The sequence below is a fragment of the Nycticebus coucang genome, chromosome 18, assembly GCF_027406575.1.
Source record: "Nycticebus coucang isolate mNycCou1 chromosome 18, mNycCou1.pri, whole genome shotgun sequence".
NCBI lineage: Eukaryota > Metazoa > Chordata > Mammalia > Primates > Lorisidae > Nycticebus > Nycticebus coucang.
Genome location: NC_069797.1, coordinates 45778638 through 45794029, shown reverse-complemented (window position 1 = coordinate 45794029; position 15392 = coordinate 45778638). Strand labels below are relative to the sequence as shown.

At 40.6% G+C, this 15392-nt stretch overlaps 1 protein-coding gene across 1 annotated transcript in view; it reads left to right on the top strand.

Moving 5' to 3' along the window:
- ANKFN1 (ankyrin repeat and fibronectin type III domain containing 1) overlaps positions 1-15392 on the top strand; it is a 434680-nt gene that overhangs the window by 375828 nt on the left and 43460 nt on the right. The window contains exons 11-14 of the mRNA XM_053570655.1: positions 180-279; positions 578-710; positions 1395-1511; positions 9304-9519. Of these exons, the coding sequence (XP_053426630.1) occupies positions 180-279; positions 578-710; positions 1395-1511; positions 9304-9519 (566 nt within the window). The remainder of the gene's footprint in view (positions 1-179; positions 280-577; positions 711-1394; positions 1512-9303; positions 9520-15392) is intronic.

Genomic DNA, 15392 nt, shown 5'->3' with positions numbered 1-15392 from the left:
TGAGTTAACTGTTGGCATCTTAAGGTATAACAGCTTCTTATAGAAATAAATTATCTGAATCCCTACATGGAACTGAGGATAAGTGGCACTGAGGGGACAGGGGAGGAGATGGGAGGAAGAAGGAATCGGTGGTGTGAGTCTGCCAAATGGGTTACACTATTTTTTTTTCTATGTTCCAGAAAGTTCAAAATTACAAACCACAGGCCGAAAGCAGTCAGTTTCAAGGAGCCTGAAACACCTATTCCATTCCTCCAACAAGTTTGTGAAGACCTTAAAACGGTGGGTCCAATGTAGTTTTTCCAGGAAGTCTGTTCTCAAGAATGATCTGGTTAGGGTTCGAATGGAAACTGGGTAGAAATTTCTTTTCTGTTATTAAAAGAAAAGTATTTTTCTCCTGAGAATTTTGGCAAGATAGTAATTTCTCTGCATTCTAGCCAGTAAATTTAGGATTACTTAGCAGGAATATGTTCCCAGGTGTATTTTAAGCTCATCTTTTATCATGTCTAAAAAAAAACTTTTTCCAAGTCTGGTAGAGGAGACGGTTGAGGACAATTTTTATTTTCTTTTTTCTTTTTAGGGGACTCTACATAGCCGTTATATTTTATTACAAAGACAATATCTTAGTCACCAATGAAGATCAAATACCAATTGTTGAAATAGATGATTCTCATACCAGTTCCATTACACAAGATTTCCTGTGGTTCACAAAGGTATTCTGAGTTCTGATTTCCTTTTTCCCCACTTTGTACCAATGTTTCCGCAATGAATCTCAGAAACCTTAGTTGAGGGGGGTGTCTAGAGATCAAAGTTTGGAGGTAAAGGTAAATTATTGCAGAAGTCCCCTTCAGCCCTACTATACCCTGTCTTAGAAAAAAATAAACACCAAAACAAGGGCGAGCAGGAGAATGAAGAAGTGGGGAGAGGGGAGGCAGGAAGGGCTGGAGGGTCTCGGTGTATGGCACACCTTTGGAGGTGGGACACAATTATAAGAGGGACTTTATTTAACAAATTCAATCAATATAACCTAATTCTTTGTACCCTCAATGAATCCCAAACAATAATAATTTAAAATAATTTAAAAAGATAAATGCCAAAGTATTGTCTACACTACAGTTTCAAAGCAAAAAGGCTTACACCCTGTCAGATTGTGTCTCCACTATTCTGAGTTATAGGATCATTTGGCAAAGACTAAAATGTAGATCTGACTGTTTCATTAGCATTCAGATCTTTTTCCAGTTGGACAGAGATCAAAAAGTTGTTTCGCGTGTATCTGAAAATGGACTGGAGAACAAACATCAGGGGTCAGGTTTCCTTCTTCCTGCTTTGCTTTGATGCCACAACCTAAATCATGGACTGGCTTGGATGATGATATGACCTCGTGACTTCTTTTGCAGCTGTCTTGTATGTGGGAAGACATAAGATGGTTGAGGCAAAGTGTACCTACCTCCATGTCCTCATCCACAGTGCTGCAAACTCGGCAGAAGATGCTTGCAGCAGCAGCCCAGCTACAGGTGAGGGCTTGGGTTTTGATCCACACTCCTAAGGAAACTTCTTAAAAAGTGGACAGTGTGGTTACCAATCCCACCTGGAACAAAAGGAGGCTGGGTGGGCTCCTTCTGCTTTACATCCCTAGGCAGGTGAATGCTTCTCGGACACTTTGAGCTGCCTACCTGCCCATGCGGGGAAGCTGTACATTTGACGATCTCTCTGGAAAAGCTGTGAATAACCCTCCAAATAAGGACTAAAAAGACGTGAACTCTAGATTTGATATTAATTCGTTAACTCGTTTCTCCTTTCATCACTTGCAAAATAAGAGATGTGTATCATTGGAAGAAGGCTTGCTCCTCTCCATCCCTGCGACATCTCTGTGTGTGTAGAAATGGAGAAAGAGACCAGCAGACGTTCTCAGGAGTTTCTTAATGTGGTGCTTTTGGTAAAGCATAAGGACTCGCATACATTTTTGTTTAGTTTTAAAAAACAAACAGAAAACAACTCTTAAAAGATTATCTTTAGTCCTGAATTTAATATCCTTCCATAGTATCAATCAAATCAAATCAAGTCCCCAATCTCTGTAGAACTCTTCCTAGAAAAGGCACTGAATTCCAACCAAGCTGTCTGGGCTTTCCTGTCATTGGTTTCTAGTATTAACAGAATTAGTGGTTCTTAGTTGGAGTTAGGAGTTGGAGTGCTTAGGAGATTGCTAAGCCTTTATCAGTGATGGGTATCACCAACAAAGCTGTCGGGGACATCACCCCCAGAAACATGAATAACAGGAATCTATTCCTGCTGTGTTTGGCCATTCCATCCCAGCCACAGTATACAAATAGGGTTGCATTAACAAAACAAAACAAAAATTTATATGGCTCCACTCTCACCTGCAATTACAGGAATTTCATCGCTTGAACCCCTGCCATCATAACAATTCAGCCCTCTTCAATGAGAGGAATTATTGTGTTGCTATTATAATTAATTCTGAAATGCAAATTTGCCCCTCTGTGTGATACTCTATTACATAGGTGGTTTACTGCCCTGTGTCTTCCATGACATTCCAGAAAATGGTGTTCTTCATTTCAACTCTTGATTTGCAGAATCTTCTCCTCCAACCCAGGGAGAAGTTCTTGGAGCTGGGCCCTGGTAATGCCGAACTCAAAGTGTTGCTTCCTTTCATGACTGACCAGTTGAGTTGGACCATGCCACTGTACCTCAAACTACTCTTTCTTTAAGATAAAGTACATTACCAGGAGACTCAGACTCCTCAGTGGACCCTCCCATTAGCCCACCACACAACCCAGACACGCCTGGATCTCGACTGAACAACTTCAGAATTTTAAGTGGGGTTCTTTATTATGTGTTTCTTGGAGGCTTCCTAGAGCACTTTCACCTGATACCAGTAACATGAGAAGGATCAGGCTGTTACAAGCCACTGCAGCCAGACCCTGAGGGATGACACCATGGCCACTGTGACCCTACTCAACTACTCCATTGCCCTAGATCTTGGATTTCCTCAACCCCCAAATCTACTGACTCTGCCATTTGTCATAGTGCATCAGCCTGCTTCTCAAACCATTTCCCTCCTGTCCAGCCTAGATTTCTTGGCCCATCTTAATCGCTTCCTTGAAAATATTCTAAATTTTCTCTCTCCCTGTTATTTATTTGGTGAATTAATGATTTTCCCATTGCCAAATTTACAAACTCCTTGTGCTGCCTCCAACTTCTCTCTCTTCCCTCCCCTTCCAACAGATAAAAGTCTCACTCCTACCACAAGTTCATTCCTCCATGTGTGCTCTGCATTCCAACTCTTTCTTCCTGTCTTCATTTAAAAATATTCAAGTCTCTCCAATTTCATCTGCCCCCAAATGTCACCCTTACCCCCATGTCCCTTCAGCTGCTAAATTATCTCTTTTCTCCTCCTTCCACCCAAACTTCTTCAAAGGGTTGCCTACATCCTCATTCTCCTCTGGACTGCGCTTCCCACCAGTTCTCAGCCCTCGCTCTGACTTGTGCTACCCTCATGTCTACAAAACCCCTCTCTAAGGATACCAGTGATCAGAGGCAGATAATTCTAATGAAGCTGGACTTTCAGGGCTCCTCACTTGTACGAGCCCCCGTGAGTGTAGGATTCACAGTGTTTTGTGTGGAGAGAGGAATTTGGGTTGCCATTTGAAAGAATTTCTGGTAAACTGCCTAAAGAAATTTCAGGGAGAAAAGGAGACCCAGAATTCCAAATATTCTAGTATTTACTGGGCTGGGGGTAGTGGGAGGAAGATGTATTTTATCATTCTAAATAAATATTTATTTTTACACTGAAGTTTCCATTTGTAATTATCTATTTTTTGTGTTAAAGATGGCTCCAAAATCGCATGGTTCAGGACTCCACAAAACCTAAACCCATCCCTGCCAATGACTTCAGTCTTCATTAAATCCAATAAACACTTGTAGGCCCTTTTCACAACTGACATCTCAGCAGCCTTTGATATACTTAGTCCTGCTCTCCTTTGTAAGCTGCCACATCCCTTGGCTTCCACTCTCCTAATTTTCTTCCAACTTCACAGCCTTTCTTTCTTAGTCTCCTTTGCTAGCGCACAAGCTGTTTCCTCTGCTTTGAATCCTCTTCTTCCACCTCTTTGCCTTGCTAATTTCTAAGTATCTTTCAGGTGTCAGCTTAATTTTTTTATACATCATCAAAGAGTCTTTCTTTGGTCTCCTGATTAAGTAGATCCCTCTCATAAGTGGCTTGTGTTCTTCCTGCAGAACAATGGTCATAATCCCATCAGTTTATTATTTGTCTTACTGTCTGCTTAGTGACCCAGTTGGACTATGAGTTCTTGAGTTAAGGGAGTGTGTCTGTCTTCATTACCACTATATCCCCTTTGCCTAGTGTGTGGTGGGCTCTCAGTAAGTACAGGATGCATAAATAAATGCATTTTTCAATCTAACCCCCTGTACCCCAAACATCAGACTTGTGGGAATCCCTATCTAACTAAAGGGAAAACAGATCACAGAAATGTGTCTTGCACCATGGTTGCACCTACATAGTCCCCTGGTCTGGTCCTGCATAGTGACCAGCGCCTCACAGTCCTCAATAAACTGTCACCCCTCACAGTACCTCTGTCAAGACCTGAACAATATTAGGCATTCTCTTCTCTCTGTGTTCCTAGATAAATAACAAGAGTTTCTTTCATCTTTTTTTTTTTTTTTTTTTTTTGCAGGACCTATTACCCAAACTATTTACTGGTCTGTAGAGTGATAATGTCCGGAAATATTGAAAACATCTTTTTTTTTTTGGAGGGGGGGAAGGGAGCATAAGGGTAAGGTACAGAAAAACTTTTCAAAATGGGAAGAAAAAACTGTGGATTTACAAATACTTAATATTTTATGTCACTTTACTAAATCGTTTATAGTATTCTAAGGCGAATAAAAATGCATCGTATGTAACTTGATTGGCATCAATCACACATAAAGCCTATTGACTTATCTCTAGGCTATCTCATTTTATTCTCCTCTCCTTTCTGATTTTATCTCTATTGCCTGATTACTAGTCAAGTCTAAAGCCTCTAAAGTTTCCCTCTGCTTCCAGCCTTACCACCCTCTGATCCATTCTCCACACTTCTGCCAGAGTAACCAATTTAAAAGATCTGAAGGCATTCTCTGACTTAGGCTCCTTCAATAATGGCTCAGACATTTTATCATGGTCCATGGAGGCCTAATAGTGATCTTTCTCTCCCTTCTGTGTCCATATCACCCTGGCTTACCTTCATTACCAAGCACATCAGCCGCGGTACAATTGCTATCTTGTTTGCCAAGTTTCTGCTCTATCATGAAGTCTTTTAACATATAATAATAAATAATAATAGTGAAATGACTATTTAAATTTAACAGACAAGGTGCCAGGCACTGTGCTAAGTGCTTTACAAACTTTATCTCCTTTAATTTTCACCACAACCTAATGAGAAAGTACTATTACTGGTATTCCTTTAATAGACGATAAAGCTGAGGCCTAGAAAGATTCCTTTGTGCCCAAGTTTGCACACATAGGAAGTAACAGAGTTTGGATTCAAATCCAGATTTATATGACTCCCAAGCCCACATTCTTTCTAGTACTTCATCATCTTATTGTGTGTGAATTTACAAAAAGCAGACAAACTTTTAAATAGAAGAAACTGAAAACATTATAGTAACAAAGAAAAAGTACAAGTCTATCATGCATCATTAGAAGTGCCCTTAAATTTTATTTCAGACAAGATGAACTGTACATTAATTAATTAGTTAATTAATTAAAATTGTCTAGGCTAGAGGAGAGACAAGTATCTGTCAGTATTTGGCCAAAAAAAAAATCCGATGAGAAAACCAGTAGGTGACCAAGACCCACATTGTTTTTCTCTCTCTAAAGAAACTGGCAGAGGCCTCAAGAGGGAGAAGTGTACATTGTTCTCCCATCCTTTGGGAAGCATCTAAACTACTTACCCGCAAAAGACAGTAATAATCTGACATGTTGGCTTGTATTACATTAAACTTTCCTCTTCCATAGCTTTTAGAAATGAGTATTAGTAAGTAAGAGCTGGTAACAACTTATGAACACCTGTATGTCTTTTTCATTTGTCTAGGGAAACAATAGATTTTCACCAAATGTTACTCTTTTCTGGGGCCTTCTTATCCTGACTCTGGACTTCCTTCAACTTTCCATGTCACCCCAAACTTAATATCACACCTCGGTCTAGAGCTTATTGATAGTCCTATGATTTGTTCTGGTTATAACATAGATGCACTCCTGCTAGTCACTGAGTGGCCCTTGTTTCTCTTCATCTTTTGTAAGATAACTAGGGGCCCAGGTCATTTAACTTCTATTCTATAGCATGTCAGGTAATAACATAGTCTACAGTCTATTTTTCACATCTTAAAGAACCCTGAATTTGCCCCCTTGGACCATGGTTGCAGTTTATTTTCACAATAATATCCTACTTTTTTTATATCCCTAAAGCTAGCTCTCTAATGCAATTTGATGTCAAATGAAAATTTCACAAAACTTCCTAGTTCTTTCTTAATTCGTCCCATTTGAAAACCTATCCAAAGCTGATAATGAACAACTGACAATAATTTTAAGAGAAAAGACCACCTCAGTCTATGTCTACCCATAAACTTCAGTTGAAAGTGAACCCATTTTCTAATGTCTTGATATAGTATGTTAACAGAGTCAACAAAAGTTCCTGATCTCTAACTATGTGACAGGCACTCTGCAAGTAAGGGACTCAGAGACACAGAGGTGAAGCAACCATGATCTTAGGACACACACACAGATAGAGGCAGTAAAGGCAGAGGCGTGCTAAGATTGAAGTTTGTACAGGAAGTAGTAGGGAACAAAAGAGGAGATATAAATTCTGCCTCACAGAGTTAAGAAAGTCTTCCCGAGAAGGGTGAAATCTGGGCTGGGTCTTAAAAGTGAGAATAAGCCAGGATGGGATTCTGATGAAAGCATTAGAGAAAGCACATACCCTGCATGCTGTCAAGCTTGAGAGTTTACAAAGCACTTTTTCATGTATTGTTTGATTTAATCCCTCCAATACTCAATGAGCCTTCAAATACTCAATGAGGTAAATATTAGCATAATGAATGTCTGAGCTGTAACAACTTTTAATTTTAGAAGATGAAACTTTAGAGAGGATAAATAATTTTTCAGAAGTCCAACAGTTAATGAATGGCAGCCAGCCCTAAAATTCAACACCAAGTAAAAGCTTAATAGCAATAGTAGACTGAAGCTGATTTGTACTGACCTAGGCGGGCCAATTGTTAAATGTTCAGGAATTTTGAAAGCCTCTGTCAAAGTCTTGTAGCTTGAAATCCACTCTAGCTGGAGTATTTACACCACAAAAATTGGCATGTACAACAAATCAGTCCCTTTTTATTCTAGTCAGTTTATCAGTGTCGCACAGCTTCCTAGCAGCAAACTTCTCTATATAAAACTATAATACTTGGCTTGGTGCCTGTAGCTCAGTGGCTAGGGCACCAGCCACATACACTGGAGCTGGTGGGTTCAAATCCAGCCTGGATCTGCCAAACAACAATGACAACTACAACCAAAAAATAGCTGGGCGTTGTGGTGGACACCTGTAGTCCCAGCTACTTGGGAAGCTGAGGCAAAAGAATCACGTGAGCCCAAGAGTTTGAGGTTGCTGTGAGCTGTGACAGCGCAGCACTCTACCCAGAACGACATAGTGAGAAGAAGGGAGGGGTGGGGAAAGGAAGATCAGATAGAGGGAAGGAGGGAGGGGGGTGGGGCCTTGGTGTGTGCCACACCTTTTGGGGGCAAGACACGATTGCAAGAGGGACTTTACCTAACAAATGCAATCAGTGTAACCTGGCTTATTGTACCCTCAATGAATCCCCAACAATAATAATAATAATAATAAAAACCTATAGTACCGCATAGGGCTTGACTAAGCCGTACCCAGCCCAGATTTCACCTTCGCTGGGAAGACTTTCTCAACCAGCCCCTCTTTTGTCCCTTACCGCTTCCTGTACAAACTTCCATCTTAGCACATCTCTCGCTTCACTGCCTGTGTCTGTGTATGTGTCATGAGATCATGGTTGCTTCACCTCTCCATCTTGGGGTCCCGTCCTTGCACAGTGCCTGTCATGGTAAAGTTTAGAAGTAAATTATTGGCAAGAAAGAAATCTAATTAGGCCATTAAGAAAATAATAATCTTGCCAAGTTACTATATATACCATGCCAGTAATTATGTATGAAATTCCCAACTTGTTACGTGTCTCGTCTTTGTGAGAAGAATAAAAGATTTAAGACACAGTCCCTATTTACCTGTGAGGGAGCATCCCAGCGTCTTCATAGATGTGGATGTTCACCCCCTGGCTACTTCATGTTTAGATTATCCTTGTCACCTTCACGAATTCCAGTTCTACTTTTCAACTCATACTAATAGGGCATTTTACCACCATTTATGTGAGCTCACAAAAATAATCAGTAGGAGTTCTGGTATGATTTATAATTTTAAAAAATCATAGATATTTAAAACAAGAGGAGATGTTTTGCTATTCATTCGGTGCTCTAGATTAGGAATCTTCGAACCCTACATGTTTGTAAAATTCAGATATTGAATTTGCTTAAAGAAAACATATTTTTATTTCAGTAACAGTTACCTAGGCCTTTCCACATTTAAATGTGGCATCCTCCCCTTCCTACCTTTCTACAACGATTGTCTGCCTCAGTTGACCCAGCTCATAAGCAAATTTAACAAACTTTTAAATAAATAGAACCCCCTGAAATGCAGATAAGTCAAACCAGGCCAGTCTTCCAATTAAAGTATCTTGAAGGGAATGTGTAGTCATTTGGGGACCTGTACAATGTGCTACATTGTCAATTCACTTCTTCATTTTAAACAACCCCACCTCCTACCAGCTTACTGTAGATCTCTTGAGAACTCCACAAGTTGCATACTTTAAATATCAGGCATTTTTCTTTAAAACATCTGGGATTCTCTTCAAGTGCTGGTAACTGAGGTTTATGTGCTGGTGTGTCTATGTGGGTCAGAGATATTTACAGATATTGAATTTGCTTAAAGAAAACATATTTTTTGTGCCTCTTGCTATAATCCTTGCAGACTCATGGTGAAGACGTTTTATTTGACCTTCTGTTAAGTATATTTCTGTGATGCCACATATTCTAGGTTTAAGTGCAAAAAAAAGCAACCCCACTTCTCAGAAATCATATAATTATTTACAGTGTCTTTTGTTGCAGTTGTGTTGCTTTTTTTTACACAATATCCAAGCTACCAGTAATCTATTTGTTTCTAGAATTTACTTGGAACACACAACTTGGGAAGAGTTTACTATGAGCCTATTAAAGATCGACATGGAAATATACTCATAGTCACCATCAGGGAAGTGGAGATGCTTTATTCATTTTTTAATGGCAAGTGGATGCAGATCTCAAAGCTGCAAAGTCAGAGGAAATCTCTATCAACACCCGAGGAGCCAACAGCCTTAGACATTTTACTGATAACCATCCAGGTATGGAGTTGTTGTTATTGTTTTAATTTCATAATATTTTTGAAATTTCAAACACAATTATTGAAGCCCCAGTGAAATATCTCAAGAGCTACTGACATATACACTGGTGGAGTAGAGAGGATCCAGGGACTTTTTATTCATCACTCTCTAGATATGAAATTCATTAAGCAATACATAGTGGGTAACTTGAAGATGCCCTCACCCGTGAATCAATGAGGAGCACTGTGACACAAAATTAAGTAGGGCATCAAAAGGTAGTACAATCAAAACATTAAACTAATGCTTGAATGGATTCTAATAACAATACATTTATAGATCGTCTATGATACTTTGAACAAAATCACTCTTATATGTATTTATTCTTGCTTCTTCCTTACATTACTCTCTTGGGACAGATAAGCATAGTCAGGATTGAAAGAACTGGGACTCAAGGAAGTTAAGTCATATATGTCTATACAAAAAGACAATGTAATGAATCTAATGACGTCTCAATGACATTCAACTCTTCGTTTGCACAAGCCCCTTCCAGGCCCTGGCAGAGACTCTGATCAATTTAGCATTCATGATTTTGTATTCTTTTCCTTTAAAAAAGGGACCAATAGCTATATTAGCTTCAGACTCCTCAAAGCTTGGATTTGCCCTTAGGAAAAACAGCAGAGCCCACATCACTCAACTCAAATCTTCTGACTGGAAGCAGTCTTCTTTCTGCTACGTTACATCACACTCTGAAGTAGGAACTCAGGTTTTAGTGAGTGAGGGACGGAAGATTCAACAGAGGATGAAAGACTCCACTGAGGGCTGAATCGCCACCAAAATTCATAATCTAGGCAGCTTCCATCCAGACTTTTGGCCTGGGTATTGGAACCTGGACACCACGTCTGCTCTTGTACCCAGTGCTCTCCCCGGCCAGACGCTGCCTCACGTTCTCACGTGAGCATTGGTTTCAAGCTGTTTCTTTTTCTTTTTCTCTTTCTTTTCTGAAACCCAGTGAGAGTGATGAATGGTATAGAACTCTCCATTTAGGTAGACAAGCTGGCAGTAACATCTGCATCGAGCTTCTTAGAACCTATAGCATATATCCACAACAGCTAATCTGTAGTGAGAGGGAAAGAAAGGGCCCAGTCACACAGAAACAAGCTAAATCCAAGCCTCAACTCCAAGAGCCACTCAGGATCACCCCAAACAGCTAACTTTGTACCTTACTTCCATTACCCACCAAAGCTTAGCTAATATTAATGCACTAATCCCACCTTTTCATGACTTGCCCTGGCCCAGACCAGGACAAAGTCCAGTGTAGCAAAGGTAAGCTAATCGCTCCAAGCCAATACCTCTGGATTTGATTTTCTGGAATTCGGGTTCTTAGGAAATGGATAGTCTGTTCACAAGGGAAGGAGGTGGGGGCAGGGCACACAGGCACATCCGTGGCTCCCCTCTTCACCTTTTATAAGCAAGTGCTAAAAGAAACATTTAAAAAATCATAATAAATTGAGCTTTTACAGGGTGACTAATACACTAATCCCCTATAGGGATAAACTGGAGTCTGAGCTACCTTTGCTCCTAGAAGCACAGCACAGGCCTCAGCATGATATAATACCTGGTTTCTCCCAGACCTATTACATTAAAAATGTGTTACAGGTGCAGAAAAATTCCAATCTGGTGAAAGGTTGTTAGAGAAGGAGACCAAAAATAGAGGCAGGATCAGGTTTCCACACAGATCCAAGTGGAAAATGTCCCCCCCGCTGACTGGCACATTCCTGCTTGATGTCATTCCCACCCACCTCCTCTCCCGACTCCTCCCCCCACTTTTGCTCTCTCCCCTCCTTCCCATCCAGGTCTTACACTGGAGAGGAAGTAGGGGGGAAACTCTGAGGGCTGGTATCCAGTCCCTCCTAGACTTTGAATTTAATTATGTCAGGAGTTGGCGCCGCCAATTCAACATGAAGGGAGAGATTGGTCTTGGTGGTGCTAAAAGCAGACTGGGCGATTCCCACGGTAACAGGCCACAGACCACTCTCTATTTCTGGGGGCAATGGAGTGATGACCAGCAGGCCTTCTGATTAGAAACCTGGGCTTCTTTTTTTTTTTTTTTGCAGTTTTTGGCCGGATCTGGGCTTGAACCCACCACCTCTGGCACATGGGGCCAGGACCCCACTTCTTTGAGCCACAGGTGCCGCCCAGAAACCTGGGCTGCTTTTGGCTACAGTCACCTCACACTCCGGGGCACTACTTTGAAATCAGGCTGAGTGGGTATTACTCATGAGCCCACCCTTTCTGGTATGTGACTGGAGCATGTTATTTAGATTTTCACCTCTTGTATTTCCAGAAGACCCTACCTACTTCACAGGGTTCCAAAGATGATTGAGTTAGCACATAAAGCATTAAAAGAACAGCACAAAGTACTCGATAAATGCTAGTGATTTTTTGTTATTTCTCTTTTTGGAGAAATTCGAGCACTGCTGGGCTGCTCTTGGACACATGCAGTGCATCCTCTTCTCTTCCTGCTCGCCTAGGAGAGAGACCTCTGGAACTGGCCCAGTCATCCTGTGGGACATTTCATCACTCTCTCTACCTTCTCACATGTAACAACCAAAGAAAAGCTATATCCAAATGATATAATCCACGATGGGATTTTCAAGACAGGCAAGGGCTTTAACAAAATCTGGACCCACAACAAGTCTATCCATCTCCAGGGCTCCAGGGAAACTCCAGGGTGCAACTCTCTCAAATTTCTGACCCTCTCAAACCCCAGGCCTTAGAAACAGGCCTCTCTCAGATGTCTACAAAAGAGAGAAAAATTCTGCTCACACTTACCTGGGAAGGAAAAGAGAGTTATTACGGACAAGTTAGAGTCCCTCTGAGCAAACTCATTGGCAGCGTGAGTATTTCCAATAGGGAGGCCCCTCTCAGGTGCTGACTTACTCTGATATGCCCTGCAGGGATCACTTCGCTCACTGGAAGCCTCACATGTGAAGTTGTCTCTGCAGATAAATCTCTCACATGTGTATTATATAGACGAGTTTGTAACACTTTATCCCAATTTTTTATATTAAATCCTCTTGCAAATCCAATGAAGTTGAGGGAGAAAGTTTGTGTCCAATCTGCAAATGAAGCCATGGATTTTGAAGAAATAAGTTGCCACGGTTGTATCAGCCAAAAAACAGCAGACGAGGGACGAGGATGCATGTCTCTGACTCCTGGTGCCCTTCCCCTTCCACCCTGCTGCTTTCCATGCCATCGCCCCTCCTTTGCTCGGCATCCTTTTTGTAAAGTGTGATCCTAGGGAAGCTGTGGTGAAGTTCGTCTTCCATCCCCTCCAACTCTGCTTTCCTTCTTTTCTCCTCCAGCCTTCCTCATCACCGCCAGACACCCTGTGTTGTCTTCCTGCACAGTACCCAATAACTCTCTGCTTTCTTCTGCTGGTTGCCAGGGCATTCCTACTCTTTCTCCCCTGAAGCAGCTCTAAACATTGGGATCAAAAACTGCAGGAATCAGAAAGACTGATGGAAATGGGCCAATTAGGCTGGACTTAAGAACCAAGTGGGTTTACTTAAAAACTTGTTCACCAATGTTCATAGAAGGATTATCCATGACAGTCAAACAGTAGAAACAGCCCAAAGACCCAACAATGGTGAATTAGTAGGTAAACAAAATGTGGCATATCCAGATCATGGAATATCATTCAGCCACAGGAAAAAGAATAAAGTATGATACTGGCTGTAGCATGAATGAACCTTGAAAACACTAGGCTAAGTGAAAGAAGCCAGACACCAAAGGCCACATATTGTGATTCCATCTAGAGGATATGTTCAGAATGTGCAAATCCATAGAGGCAGAAAAGTAGGTTAGTGATTCCAGGGGGAGGGGGGGAGAGCTAATGAACGTGAGATTTCTCTCTGGAGTGATGAAAATGGTCTGGCATTGGTGGTGATAATTGTAAAAGCTTGCAGAAATATATAAAAGCCATTGAATTGCGATGGATGCGTTACCTAGTTCAATGTAAGCATTTCATATTGTATATTGAAGCAGTACCCTGAACCCCATAAATGCATCAATGTACAAAGTTATGATTTAATAAAAAATAATTTAAAAAATAATAATAATTTAAAAAATAAAAGCCATTGAAATGCATATTTGAACAGGGTGAATTTTATGGAATATGAGTTGTATCTCAATGGTTTGAAACAGAAAGAAAGAAATAGAAGTAATAGAGACTATGTCCATCTGGAGAGAGATGTATCTACAAGATTCAGGATCAGTCAATTACAGTAGAAGAATATGGTCCCAGTATTGAAATAGCTCCCATTTTTTGAAAAGAAGTTGAAAATCTAGCATTTTGTATGAAATCTTTTTCATTTTATAATTTAGAAAATGATTCAGAAGATTTTAATTATTTGCAGTCCCTATAATCTTGGGCCCACAAAGACCACCAGCCACCATTTTGTGACTTCTGCCATCCTGGATAATTCAGCTTTCATACCCCATCAGGCAAAGTAAAATCCCTGTAGTTATTGGAAAGGCAATGATCTATTGTTCATCTGACAAGCTCTCAGGATAGCTAATCAGTGAAGACGGGATGGATGTACCCTTCCTAGTCGCTATACCAGCAATTTTCTCTCTCACACCTCCTCCGTTCCTCCCACTTCATATTTAATAAACACTTTTTTCAACATCGACTAGGTGCCAAGCACTCTTCTAGGTGCTGTAGAGAAAACAAATAAGTCAAGGTCCTTGCTTTCAAGGAGTTCAGTCAGGGGAGGGAGGCAGACTTGTAAACAAATCAAGGTAATATAAGGCAGATTTAAACCAGTGCCTGATAGCAGCACAAACAGCGTGCTATGGGAGCACAGACAAAGCAGCCATTAATTCAGGGACTATCAGGGAAGCATTGCAGAAGAGGTGGCATTTAGCTGAGCCATGAGGGCAAGTTAAGTTCACCAGATATATATATAGAGAGAGAGAGAGAGAAAGAAAGAGAAAGAGAGAGAGAGGAGAAAGGGAGGAAGGAATTACATAGATGGAATTAAATTAAATGGAGGTCATGGTGAAGAAATGAGGCTCTGGAAGAGTGGAGCTCACCCTCCCTGGGGCCCACAATGCATCTAGCACAGTCTTCTCATGTTCTTTGTCATGCTGGCTTAGAAAAACTTGCTCACGTGTTTCCCTCACACACTGAAATGTGAGTTTCATTAAGAGAAAGATCATGTTTTATTCATCTTGGTATCATTAATATCCAAGTTCATTACCTGACACATAGTAGGGTACTCAATAATAATTGACAGAATGAATGAATTTATGAAACAAAAAACAATCAAAAAAGAGACATTAGGACATGTATGGGAAAGAAAAAAAAAACACAACTCATTTTGTCTGGAGATTAGGGACACAAACAGGCTATAGTGGAACTGGAGGTTAGAGGTCCAATCAGGTACTATGCAGACCCACAGGCATTCAACTTGGTGTTAGAAGGCTCGTCTATATGTGAATGAGACATGACTCTTCCTAACTCTTTCTCTTCCCATGCACTTCTCAGGTCTAAAACATTCTAACGAGGGAGAAATGATTATGTAAAGCCAAGTCAACACATAGTAGATTCTCAGTAATCATCTTTTTAAAAATTGAATGAAAGAATAACTCCATCCCAGAATGGTGTTGGTTTTTATATAACCACAGTGTGTTCTTAACTCATATTCTATTTGTGGTCAGTTCTGACCCCCACATGTTTGTCTCTTACATGCTTGCCCATCCTATATTTGTACTCTTGGGTTTAAATCCTCACAGGCACATTTTCTTATTAAGTTTCAACCCTAATTATCATAGACTTATTTTTCCAATGCAAAGGGTTGTTCAGAGCTTTATTATTATTTCCCAGAAAA